Here is a 13,095-nt window from a genome sequence, read left to right on the forward strand (position 1 = left end):
AAATTTAATTATAGAAAATATGAGACTGAAAAGTGCTCTGAAAGATGATGGCAACAATTTTACACTGGTGAGTCTTAATGTTTGAAAAGTAGTAAAATTACTTTGAATTTCTTTCTTCTTTTTTATGATTCCAAATTTGCTATGGCTTTTGAACATTTTCACCAGGCAAGTGTGGTTATTTTCGATTATTCATGTATTTAAAAATTTTTATTACTCACCTACTCTGGGTCAGAGCCCTGGTGCCACAGCGGTTAAGCCCTACGGCTGCTAACCAAAAGGTCGGCAGTTCGAATCTACCAGCTGCTCCTTGGAAGGAAACCCTATGGGGCACTTCTACTCTGTCCTTTAGGGTTGCTATAAGTTGGAATTTACTCGATGGACTCTGGGTCAGAACTATTTTTAAAACAAAACTGAAATAAGTTTATTTAAAATTAATCTGGAAGAGTATTGCCCATGAGTACAGCAAGCGGCATGGCTCACTGAATGATATATTAAAAAGCAGAAGGGGGACAACAAGATTACTCCAAACAGAGAGAAATATTTTTCTCATAGCTTTCCGTAGATTCAGGAAAAAGAAGGCAGTATTTCATCCACTTGATAACTAACATTTTGGCAGTTTGCAAGACCATACAGCTTCTTGAAGTGGGGTATAAGTAGAGCCGAACTAAAAGTCCTGTTTTTTTTTCTTTTTAGAAAAATGCTGTGATTTTAAAAGCCCAGCTATATTAAAAAAAACTCAAAATAGTGGGAAGAATACAATCATACAATCCCATCATAAGAGCCTTTAACTTGGGAAGATTCAACATGTTTATCATAGGAAAAAAGAAAAAGAGAAAAAATAATCATTAAAATAACCCAAGTCAAGCAATTCTATGTTGTACTCAATGAGAATGTGTCCTAGAGTGGCCTTTGGGTGGGAGATGTGAATCTCTAGACTCTATTTCCATTCCCATGTGCTTCTCAATCTCACAGTGCTGACTGTGATTCAGATTTTTAACTATACATTTTTTTATACATAACGTCCCTAAATACAGGACAAATACAGGACAACTTCATCTGGTGCTTCCTGTACCCCACTGACTAGTCCTCCTTAGACAGCTTTGCTAGTTTCTCATCTCCTCAATGTCTAAATGCTGAGATGCCCCAGCTCGGTCTTTAGAACTCTTCTCTATCTCATCCAATCTCATGGCTTTAAATAACATCTACAAAATTAAGATCTCCAGTGTGAACTCCAGATTTATGTATAGAGCTGCCTATCTTGACCCTTTCCCAAAACTGCACCCTCACAATCCTTCCCATCTCCATAAATGAGAACTCCATCCTTTATCTCAGGTCAAAAGCCTTAGCATCCTTGGCTCCTCTCTATCTCTCATTGCCACACTCAATCAATCAGCAACTCCCGTTGATTCTACATTCAGATATGTCCTCTACCTTCCTAACACCTCCACTGCCACCACCCTTGTTGAAGTCACCATGATCTTGCATCCAGATTATTTCTGTAACCCCTAAGTGGCCTCAATGCCTCTGCAATTGCCTCCAAAAAGTCTATTCTCAACAGAGGGAAACATTAAAAATATATGTCAGGTCACATCACACCTTTGCTGGAAATCCTGAAATGATCCCATCACACTCAGGGTGGAAATCAGTGTTTACAAGGGCCTGTAAGGCCCTTTACCATCTGGTTTCATCTTTCCACTTCTATCTCCTAACATCCTTCTTCTCCCTCAATACTCTCCAGCCACACTGGCTGCCTTCTTATTCTTCAAACACTCCAACCTTGCTCCACCTCAGTGCCTTTGCACTAGCTGATCCCTCTGCCAGGAATGCCTTTCTCCTCATAACCATGTTGCTTCCTCTGCCCTTTCATCAGTTCTTTGCCTAAAAGTCTCCTTCATGGGCCCTCTCATATGCACTCTGTTTAAACTTTAATTCTCCCTCCCCACTCAACATTCTCTGCCTTGCTTTTCTGCTTTTTTTTCTTTATTGTACATATCACACTCTTTCTTACAATGTATTTTATTTATTTTATGTTTTTCACCTTCTGCTCAAATATAAGCTTCACGAAGGTAGGATTTTTTTTAATGTACTTGCTTATTGGTGTACTCCATCACATAGAACTTCTAGTACATAGTAGGTACCCAGCAAATACTTGTATAATTAAAGAAATAAGATGTTCCAGTGTTGGAGGAAACACTCCCTGGGTTCAATTTATTGAGAGATGTTACCTTGGTCTTCAAATAGGTATCTTTGTAAGAGACTTTCAAGAATTATTTTGTCTATGTGATAATTTTCACCACATTCACAGACTTTAGAACTTAACCTTCACATAAAAATGCAACTCTAAGACAATTATAAGTACTTGAATAATTAAAATATCCTTTTATGGTTTAAATCATTTGGTGTTTTGAAGTCAGTCTTAGTCACTTGGAAGAATGATGATAGTGCAATATGTAAAGTTAGCCAAATAATGAGTATGAGAAAAAGGAAGCTGACAAATTACAATGGAATGGACCTGATGCATAAAAAGATGTTTCAGTGACCTAAGGAAGCAGATCATGGTTGGAGATGAGATGCTGGGGAAAGTATAACAAGAAGCTGATTTAAACTTGTGATACTACTTACAAGTTATTTAATCTCTCTAATCTTAGTCTCCTAACCATCAAATGGGATAAAAAATATCTCATAAGGTAAGGCAGAAAGTTTCCGTGGGTAGGAAGGTAACTGGCACAGTAAGTACTCAATAAATGTTAACTATTAGTACTGTTACATACCCTAGATGTGACTTGCTAGCAGATGAGTACACATTACATGACTATATTTAAGCAATGTCTGGCACAAGAGAAAGAGTAATGGCTTGAGTCTGGACATAAGCATTGACATGTTTGCACATGAAGACAGTACCTGAATCCTGATCCCATGACTGTAAGTCTGGTGCCCCCTGCTGTACTGCCTCTCTTGGGAGCTATTTTGGTGATGAGTGGAGTCAGTGACACATTGTACATAAATGAAGTCGTGGACTGTGATAAATTCTTCCCATTGACCACAGTCACTTCACAGGCTTGCTCGGGTCCACTGCCTACAGTAACAGGATCAAATAGAATACAGCTTTACAGTCCTACCATCAGGCCCATATTCCTCTCCAAAATCTCAAAAGTTTTCAATAACATCTTCCTCTTCCAGCAATCACTTTGTGTACTTAAAGTAATAGAGATCTCTGGCAATAGCCAAAAAATTCAGAGTTCTTTGGTACTATCAAAGGGTAGAAATCTTAGACCCTCACTTGAAGCTCATTATTGCAGATAATTCTATAAATCTGCCTGTTTAGTTTTCCAGGCTCAGAGGATCCACCATAGTAAATTAGAGCAGGAAGGACTTTAAAGGCAAACACACTGACAACAGCCAGGAGTGACAACTAAAAGCAAGTTAAGAGACCCCCCCAAAAAAAGAAACTATAGAAATGGATGCAAAAACTTAAAAACAAGAAGCATAGCCAGTGTTAAACAGACAACCTAAAAACCTCCACAAATATTGAGAGCACTGTTGAATTTTATATCAGGATACAAAATCTAGTGTTCAAACGAAAAATCAAGCCCAATCATAAGGAGGTTACATTTTATTCAATATCTATTTTTGTTTAGGAAATTAGAGAAAAAATTAAAAATATTTAGAAAGTTTCATCAAGTTTTGTTAACGTTTTTAAAAATGTTTGCACATAAAACATATCCTTCATTTACCTAGAATAATCATTTTGGATAAATACTTCTTGATGATAAGTTTTTAGATAATAACTCCATTTTTCAAGTACTCAGAGTACCAGATATTTAAATTTCATAACAGCCCACTGAATTACAAGTTAGTAATATCTCTATTTAACCAATGGGAAAACTGAAGCACGGCAGTGTTAAACCTAAGGAGATATAGTACATGGCAAAATGGAGATTCAGAAACTCCTCAAAGCCCAGGCTCTTAGCCACTAAATAAAAATAAATACATAAAAGTAACAATAATTGCAAACCACATATCATGTACCAGATTCATTGCATCCACCTTACAGTCATTAACTTATTAAACCTCACAATAATCCTATAAAGTAGGCTACTCTGATTATCTTAACTTTACAGATGAGGAAACTGAAGCACAGAGAAGTTAAATAAATTGCCCCCCAACAAAAAGCTAGGTTTTAAATCTTGGCAATGTGCTACCAAGGTCCACACTCTTAAACAATACACTATTTCACCTTTAAGGAAAATCTAATATTCCAATAGGATAAAAATATGTTGACCCTTTGACATGGTTAATATACTAAGGTCATCAGTTTACGTGATAAACTGAAAAAATGCATTCTATTATAAGCAATTTAATCTAACCCAAATTTTATGACTCTCAAAAGACATATAAACCTAGAAAACAAAGTTCTGAAGAAATTACTTAAAATCAAGACAAAGTGATTCAATTGCCTCAAAGAATTTAAAAATTTCAAAAAAGAAATTCATATTTTGATCTGTATAAAATTAGCCATTTCTCACAGACTGCTGTTCTCTTTTCTGAAAACTTACCATTATTCGGTGGAATTTTACATAATAAGGTTGTGTAATCAGATCTAAGCCTATCAATTGCACATTCTGAGTCGCACACTAATATAACTGAATTTTGTGGATTAAACCCAGCGCCTGTCATAGTCATGGTTTGACCTCCACCAAAGCTCCCTAGTGAAGACAAGTAAAAGGAGAAAACAAAGCTAATTAAAAAAATCTCCTCTGTGTACATATTTGCTTAACTTTATTTTAAAACCTGAAACGGAAGTTACATTAAATAAAAAGGTTCTTAAAATTAAAATATTATATATACAATGTATCATAATTATTATGTTAAATTATAACATAATATGTATTAGACATATAACATTTATAGAATCTCTTTTGATTGTAGTATTTTAAAATCAACATTGAATAAATGTCACATTTGCTCATCTATTTAAATTACATCTAGAATTCAAATTTCATTTAAAGAGATGTCACAAAGAATTTCAGAGTAGTCAAAATATAAATGTAAAATTTCAATTTTAATTAAGGGATACATTAGTTTTATTTTCCTAAGGTTTTTTAGCCATTCAAATAATTTTCATATAGAAAAAATACTTATTTATGTAGAAATAGTTATATAACAATGATGTCTAAACACAATTTTTAAAAACTTTCACATAATCTGGATATTTTAAGCAGGGCTAAATTTTAAACAAATTATACAGCACTAAGAAAAATATAAGGCACTAAACTAATATTTTAAAATGATTTAAAAGATAACCTTGCCTGCCTATTTATTTCTGCATGAAGAAAATTATTTTTAAACGTGATATACAAATGTAGCAGTATTTGAAGAAAAAAATTTTTTTTTCTAAATGAGATAAATGTTTAATGAAACAAAAGATCTGTAGGTTCCTAAATATTCATGACTACCTTGGCTTGGATGAATACTTTGAATAGTAAGTGGGTACTCAAATACAACTGTGGACACAGCAAAGCCTTTTGTCTGATGGTGCATTGTAACAGGAAAAATGCCACCAGCATGCTCTCCAACGACGCAATTCAATACACTATCATTGACCATGGTTACATTACACCGAACATTATTAATCAGCACTGAAACTTCCAAGTCATCAATACCAAAATTAAATCCAGTGATCTGAATTTCAGTTCCTGGTGGACCTAAAAGATAAAAACAAACAAACAAACAAACAAAACCAGTATAAATATATCTAAATCCCTATACTGACTCATGCATTTAAAGATATATTTATTTCTATAAATAATATAATATCCAGTGTTTTAAACTAATATAATGTTACCGATACATGTATATCATTCACATTTGAGTACAATACACATTACAGTCTACTGTATTAACTAGAAATGATTTATCTCAAAATTAATTATTTTTCAGCCCTTCTCTCGATTCTATGGGTTGTAAACCACTAACTCAGGATAGTAGAGGTGTATAGAGGAGAGAAGAGAGAAGTTCTAAAGTTAAGAAGCATAAATGTCTGAGCTGGGTATGTTTGTATAGGGAGTATATTTTGAGGATAGGGCTTACTATTTTTTACTCTTGGTACTTTATTGATGTTGCATCTCATTTGAGGATGGACTACATTATCTTAATTCTTTACAGTACACTTGCCTCTCAAGAATTCTTTACATAGATGATAAGGATTCCAATAACTTTAAGACGATCAGAAACAGCATAACATAACGACAAGAGACCAAGGAAAATATCTTGATATAGTCTTAGCGTAAAAAATGGGTCATGCTAAACAAATAAGTAAATCTTAGTTTACAATATTTTCTCCATTTGAATATTCTGATTACTTCCTTAAAAAGAAGTCTGTTGTCTTAATAAGGTAATAATCAATCAATTGGAGTTTCATGGAAATACGGTACTCTAAAAAATTCTCAATATTAATAAGATGAACTACATGTGACTTTTAACATGTTTCTTGTGTTGTATCATTATATGACATAAATTATAATTTTAATTCATACATATTCATCTATTTTTTCCTCAGATTGAAATTTAGATCAAGTTGATGGGAATTTGGGTCCTACATAGGAATTGAGAATTTGGCTAAAAGTTTTATCCAGAAAATGTCCAAAAATAATCACAAAATAGAAACTATGCAGAATTTGAATCACATGAGTTAATTGGGTTAGATGGGATTGTTTAAAAAGACATCTTACTAGTCATTTATGAACGTTATTCCAATTCAATACTATTAAATATTACTGATAATAAGATCTCAAGGCAATACAAAGGTAGATAATGGAGTACCTCTACTTGGGACAATTCCTAGAAGAAATGGAGTATCCTCCAGGGCATATGTAAATGATAGAGGTGGGTAAGCCACTGCACTAACAAAGATCTTTACATCCACCATTGCAGCTTCCCCTGCTGGGGTACGGCAGTAGACTTCACTGGAGTTGACAGAAATAATTTCACAATGGTCATCTCCAACAATGACTGTGGTTTTGCCTGGATAGAAGCCATTTCCAGTGATCAACAAAGTAGTTCCACCTCTAATGCTTCCAGAAGTTGGTGAGACAGATGCTACCGCAGGGCTGCTGACAGTAAGGTTTCCCAGAGCCAAGCCTTTAGTTCCCACCACAACAGTAAGAGAATGAAGTCCAGCTGGGAGAGAAGTCACAAGAACAGTGATGTTATTTTCATTAACATCTATTGCCCTGAACTGTTGATTTCCAATGAAAACAGCAATGTCTTCCAAGATAGTCCCCAAACCTTCTCCTTCAATAAGAACTTGTACAGATCCGTGAATACTGTTTGGGATGATTCTTGTTATAACAGGCGTGAGGCTGTCTAAATATGAAAAGCGGCAGTTCCCCCGGCACTGGGCAGGCACACCGTGTATTAGAAGATCTACATCCACAAGCTGTTGAGGAGCAGCAGGTGTTTCACATTCAATGGCTGTATAATTCACTGATAGAAATTTACACGGTAAATGACCCAAGAGGACGTCTACACTAGCAGGAGAAACTGCAAATCCAGAGCCTTTTATGGTCAGTCTTGTCATTCCTGTAGTTGATCCTGCAAGTGGCAACACCATGTCTATGCTTGGTAGAAGTACAAATCGCCTATCAAAATCGTTGGCCAGTGTGTTGATAGCAGTGCCCAGGTTGTGGACAGTTAATGTGACAGTTTCCCTGATGCCAACATCCATTGAGTTTTGAGGGTCAATGTGACACATAATGGAATTTTCACTGCTTTCTTCTACAACACAGGGGTAGCTACCAATTTTAACCTGAAAGTAAAATGAATATGAAATAAATCAATTCAATGCATTACCCTAGTGTGAACTTAAATCTTGTATTAGCAATAACTAACATTAAAAAACTAATCATGTGCAAATATTTATTCATAAAATTTAGGGGGCTGATTAAAGCACATCTTGGATTAATTTTAAAAATTATGATCGCATATGAATATTCATAGTGGCATTATTCATCACTTGATAAACAGATAAACAAAATGTAGCATATTCATGAATGGAATAGTATTTGGCCATAAAAAGAAATTAAGTACTGATATATACTACAACATGGATGAACCTTGAAAATACTATGTTAAGTGAAAAAAGCCAGTTGCAAAAGACCTTATATGATTCCATTTATATGAAACGTCCAAATAGGCAGATCTACAGAGACAGAAAGATTAGTGGTTGCCCAGGGCTGGGGAAATGGGGGATTTGGGAGTGATAGCTAAGGGGTAGGGAGCAAGGAAAATGATCTAAAATTGTGATGATGTGGTGATGTATGCACAACTCTGTGAATGCTAAAAGTCACCAAATTATACACTTTACATGGGTAATTGTGTGGCATGTGAATCATATATCAATAACCCATTGCCATCAAGTCAATTCTGACTCATAGCGATCCTATAAGACAGAACAGAACTGTCCCATAGGGTTTCCAAGGCTGTAAATCTTTACAGAAGCAGACTGCAACATCTTTCTCCTGTGGAGAGCTGGAGGGTTCAAATCAGCAATCTTTCGGTTAGCAGCCATGTGTTTTAACCACTGTGTCACCAGAGTTCCTTTACATATCAATAAAGCTGTTTAAAAAATTAAAGTATGAGGTTTCAGCCAAAGCAACTTCCTATTATTGAGTATATAGAAGTAAAAAGGAGATCTTCTTTATATGCTTACCTTATTAGCACACGTGAGATTACTGAAGCCGTGTCCAGTAATTGTTATCAATTCATTTACTGTTCCAATGGATGGACTAATGCTGTTTATAGACGGTGAAAAACAACTTGAAAGCTCAAAGAGCAATTTATCTGAATTTTTAACCCCAGTATTGTTCACGCCACACAGGGGTTCTGTTGCTAGGCAGCCTGCAGCAGAGCTTCCCGAGTGCAAATTTTCAGGTCCTCCTTTAGACAAAAGAATTGCCCGTAAGTCACGGATAACATTCTAAAACAAGAACTGTTATCAGATTGCATTACTCTTTATTTTGATGATAGTAGCTTAAATTCTGGTAAATCTTTTTTTTTTTTTTTTTTTAATGACAAGAGGAGTGCCAGACACTACAAAGATCCTAAAGACTTGAACAAAGATGGTAAACAGAGATGAACAAATCTAAAATTAACTTTTCAATTTGCCTAAGGCCAAAATTTCATGGGTGGGGGGGACCCAGTAACATCACTTTACGTTTTAATATATTTTGAAAGCATGTACAGAGTGTCAGAACTCTTTCACGTTACTTCCCATTTGAAGCACACATGAATTCTGGGAGTCTGGCAGGATGATGTTAGCATGACCCTTATTTTACAGAACAAAATCCAGCCTCACAGCAGTCAAGACCTATTCAAGGTCATATGGCCCGTCATCTGCCTCCTACTCTAAAAAGGTCTCATAAACCCTGGGTCACCTCAGTGTTGGAGCTTCCATCTTTGACCATCTTACCCTGAGTGTATGTGGCTTCAGTGCCATTCACAAACAGGTGCAGGGGGATGTGCCTGGTTTCAGCTGGTAAAACGTTAATGACTCCTTGAAGAAAAATGGAGTGAGCATCATCAACATACCCACTGCTATAATAATGGATTCCAGGTGATGTAAATCGGTAAGAAAATGAACCTGTCATAAAATAAGATTGTACATACTAAATAAAAGCAATTAATGAGGGTTGGAAAAGTCTGCAAAAAATTTGAAAGGATCATTTGAATGTACATTCAGATGACAGGTTTCTTATTTTTCATGAGTGTGATATTTCAGCAGGAAGAGCAAAGGAGATGACTCACAGGCTATAAAAGAGCTATCTTGTATAATGACATTACATTCCAGGAAGACAAGATTCAGCATTAATTTTGTAGAAAACCAGGTCAAGTCTGGGATAACTCACCGAAATTTAAAGAAAAACCCAACATGGAATAAAAAATAAACAAACAATATATAATTCTTGTCTATGAGCAAAAAGTTCAAACTGCTATATGCACGGAACAAAACAGGCAGTCTACAAGGCACACTTATACTGAGCTATTCTAGTTGAAATACTGATTTTAAAGCTGACTCCAATTAACAAAAGTTGATGATTTAATACCAGATTGGTATGATTAAAAAAACATATTTCAGTTTTCATTGTGTTTTTACTAGTTTCCATATATTTTTCAACTGATTTTTACAGCATCAGTGAAGATATTTCTAATATCAGAACTCTAATGTGTATAAAATACCTTGCTTATATTCATTTATAACATGTTTTACTACAGCAACAAAATGCCTACTAAACCACTTTGTATTTGTGTGTGTGCATATACATATATATAATTTACGGGAAAGTATTTTAAGTCTAAACATAATGTCTTTTGTATTACATCTAGGAAAAAGAAACGTGATGCAAAACTCAAGAAAGAGCAAACGTACCAGATGCAGATTTTTGCCTTCCACTAGTAAATCCTTTCCCGTCATAAATTACACTTCCAGGACTGGAGACAGAGAAAACTCTATATCCTATTCCCCTAAGAAACAGATGGGCTTGCCAACGCCATGTCACCGTGTCACCCACGGACACATTTAAGACTGATGGGGACCAGGCATAACCTAATCCATGTTCTGAAAGCAAGAATTGAGTTATACTTTAAAAGAAAAAAAGAAAATTTCTCAACAATTAACTTGAAAATGTATTGTACTTTATACAACCATTAGTGAAAACAAGTGCTAATTAACTTCATAAAACTTCATATATATATAATTTAAACACGTAGCAAAAATAGAAATAACAAAAGTAAGATAATGAGAAGCTAAGGAAAAAATAAGTCAAAAACTCCAAAACTGATGATCAAATGACAATTTGAAAAAAATTAGAGAGTCAATAAACTATTTGATGGGAAATATAACATGTAATATTTTTAAAAGCTAATGTCAATTCTGTGAACATAAGAATTTTCTCAGGCAAAGAGGTGCACAAAATCTATATAATATCAGTTTGCATATTCATTCAGAAACCCGTGACTGGTAAACAACTACACTAATTCAGGAGCCTCTGTCCTGCAGCAAATCGAATGGCAATTCCTGAAGCTGGAAACTGGAAAGTACATCTAGCCTTCTAAGACTCAGGACTACCACTGATTCCCTCTGTATGATCATCTATGTCAAAGAGATACCCTTGACCAATTATAGAAAGAAATAACAATACATATTCTTTGATTACTTTACTATGAAGCATAAAATAAATAAATTACCTTCATAATTTAAAATTTATAAATACTGATTGATACCTGAATCTTCCCCATTGTTAGTAACCCTGAATATATTCCCTGTTGAATGAAGAACACATTTTATGACACTGGCTGAAGATGATATCACATTGCAAGGAAAGGAGCCTAGAAAGAATAACAATAAAAACATATATTCATAAACATTTTTGTGAACTATAGAAATGAAGCATAATTAATAAACCAAAGTCCAGCAAAAGCTCTGCCTTATGTATTTTTTCTGACAATAATTATGCTCAAGTACTGATTATTTTCAAGCAAAGACACTGCCCCCGTCCTTTTTTTCCAGGTGTTCTATGTACAATAAATACACAATAAATATTTATTGGAATCAAAAGAGTATTCCAGTTCTCCCTACCTCCTTAACCAAATACACTTAACTTGTATACATTACAAGAAAAATAAAGCTTCTGTCATTGAGAGTATTCATGCAATCACTCACAATGCACCTACAGTACATCCTTTGGGCAGAGAAAAATGATAACATTTCTGTGAGAATGAAGCTCTTACCCAAAAGCACAGTGTTTTCGGCTGGTATCGTGCTGAACCCAAAACCCATTACAGTGATTTCAGTTCCACCATATAAGGACCCTTTCTGTGGAAACATGTTGGTCACTTCCAAAATATACTGTATAGAAGCCTGTAACTTGTCTCTGCAAAAGAAAAATGAATAGATGTTTTGCTGAACTTTCTACAGGCTCATATTGCTAAAGTCTTTGTTGTTGTTAGATGCCAACGAGTAAGCCCTAAGTACTACAGAACGAAACACTGCCCGGTTCTGTACCATGCTCACAATTGTTGTTATGCTTGAGCTAAAGTCTTAAGAGGACGTAAATTCTTTAGCAAGAGGAAGCAATTGAATATTTAATTAGATACTAAGTTTTCAAACTAGACAGTTTGACTATCATGGCCCCAATTTGGTCGGATGGGTTACGTACAATTGCTTCTCCCTAACTATGAAAATTCAATTTCTGAAAATTTCATGGCAGAATTTGAAATGGATCTTAAAATATTATGAGAAAAATATGGTTATGAGAACTGAGATTGCAAGAAATACAGGAAACCCTTTAAAATATTTTATATATTCATTAGAGTAGAATATAAAGACAGCACTATCTATTAAAAAAAAGTAATGGAATTCCATGCATTTTATATGAGTAATAAAAGGTTCTATGCAATTAATTTATAATTCCGTGTTTATGGGACACTTACCAGGCTCTCTATCCCACTATTTCAATAGGATGGTTTTTAATCTATTTTGCTTTTTTATGGACAATATGCCTGCTAAGAAGCTTTTCTCCCAGATGCCACCATGACTACAGAGAGATAGGGCAACTTAAATGAGTCTTTAAGTGAACTTTTATTTAACTTCCTCGGCATAGTTGAATTGGTATATCTCTAACCTCCATTCAAATACACTTTTTTATGGTGCCCATTCTGCCGTTTATATCGCCATGCCAAAGCACAAGCCAACACCTTTTCTTGAAGCCATTTCAGCTCTGCCCTGTGAATCTAAGAGGGGATGTAGTTCTGAGGTTTATGTTTACTGCTGCTCACCTTTCTTCACCTCTCAGAAGGTTTCACTGCAAACATTTCTCCTTCTCTCCAATATTAACTTAACCAGACTTTTTTTTTTTTTTAAATGCCTAAATCTATTCCCTCTTTCTTCAATTGTTCCCAACCTGTAATTTTCTCACCTCAGAACTAAAAATTTATCCGGTAATAAACAATTTCCAGGAAGGAAATACTAAACACTTGTTTAAAGGGAACTTATAGTTGGAGAAAATTCTCTTCATCTTCTTCAGATGGCCAGCTCCT

The 13,095-nt window shown here is 34.9% G+C and overlaps 1 protein-coding gene across 1 annotated transcript in view; it reads right to left on the reverse strand.

Annotated features, from left to right (window-relative positions):
• Positions 1 to 13,095, reverse strand: part of PKHD1L1 (PKHD1 like 1) — a 194,385-nt gene that overhangs the window by 76,082 nt on the left and 105,208 nt on the right. Inside the window, exons 33-41 of the mRNA XM_023725912.1 lie at positions 11,788 to 11,930; positions 11,281 to 11,385; positions 10,427 to 10,615; positions 9,470 to 9,640; positions 8,711 to 8,937; positions 6,823 to 7,807; positions 5,457 to 5,705; positions 4,557 to 4,706; positions 2,902 to 3,076 (exon numbers count right to left, since the gene is read on the reverse strand). Coding sequence (XP_023581680.1) covers positions 2,902 to 3,076; positions 4,557 to 4,706; positions 5,457 to 5,705; positions 6,823 to 7,807; positions 8,711 to 8,937; positions 9,470 to 9,640; positions 10,427 to 10,615; positions 11,281 to 11,385; positions 11,788 to 11,930 — 2,394 coding nt within the window. The remainder of the gene's footprint in view (positions 1 to 2,901; positions 3,077 to 4,556; positions 4,707 to 5,456; positions 5,706 to 6,822; positions 7,808 to 8,710; positions 8,938 to 9,469; positions 9,641 to 10,426; positions 10,616 to 11,280; positions 11,386 to 11,787; positions 11,931 to 13,095) is intronic.

The sequence above is a fragment of the Trichechus manatus genome, unplaced genomic scaffold, assembly GCF_000243295.1.
Source record: "Trichechus manatus latirostris isolate Lorelei unplaced genomic scaffold, TriManLat1.0 scaffold00009, whole genome shotgun sequence".
NCBI lineage: Eukaryota > Metazoa > Chordata > Mammalia > Sirenia > Trichechidae > Trichechus > Trichechus manatus.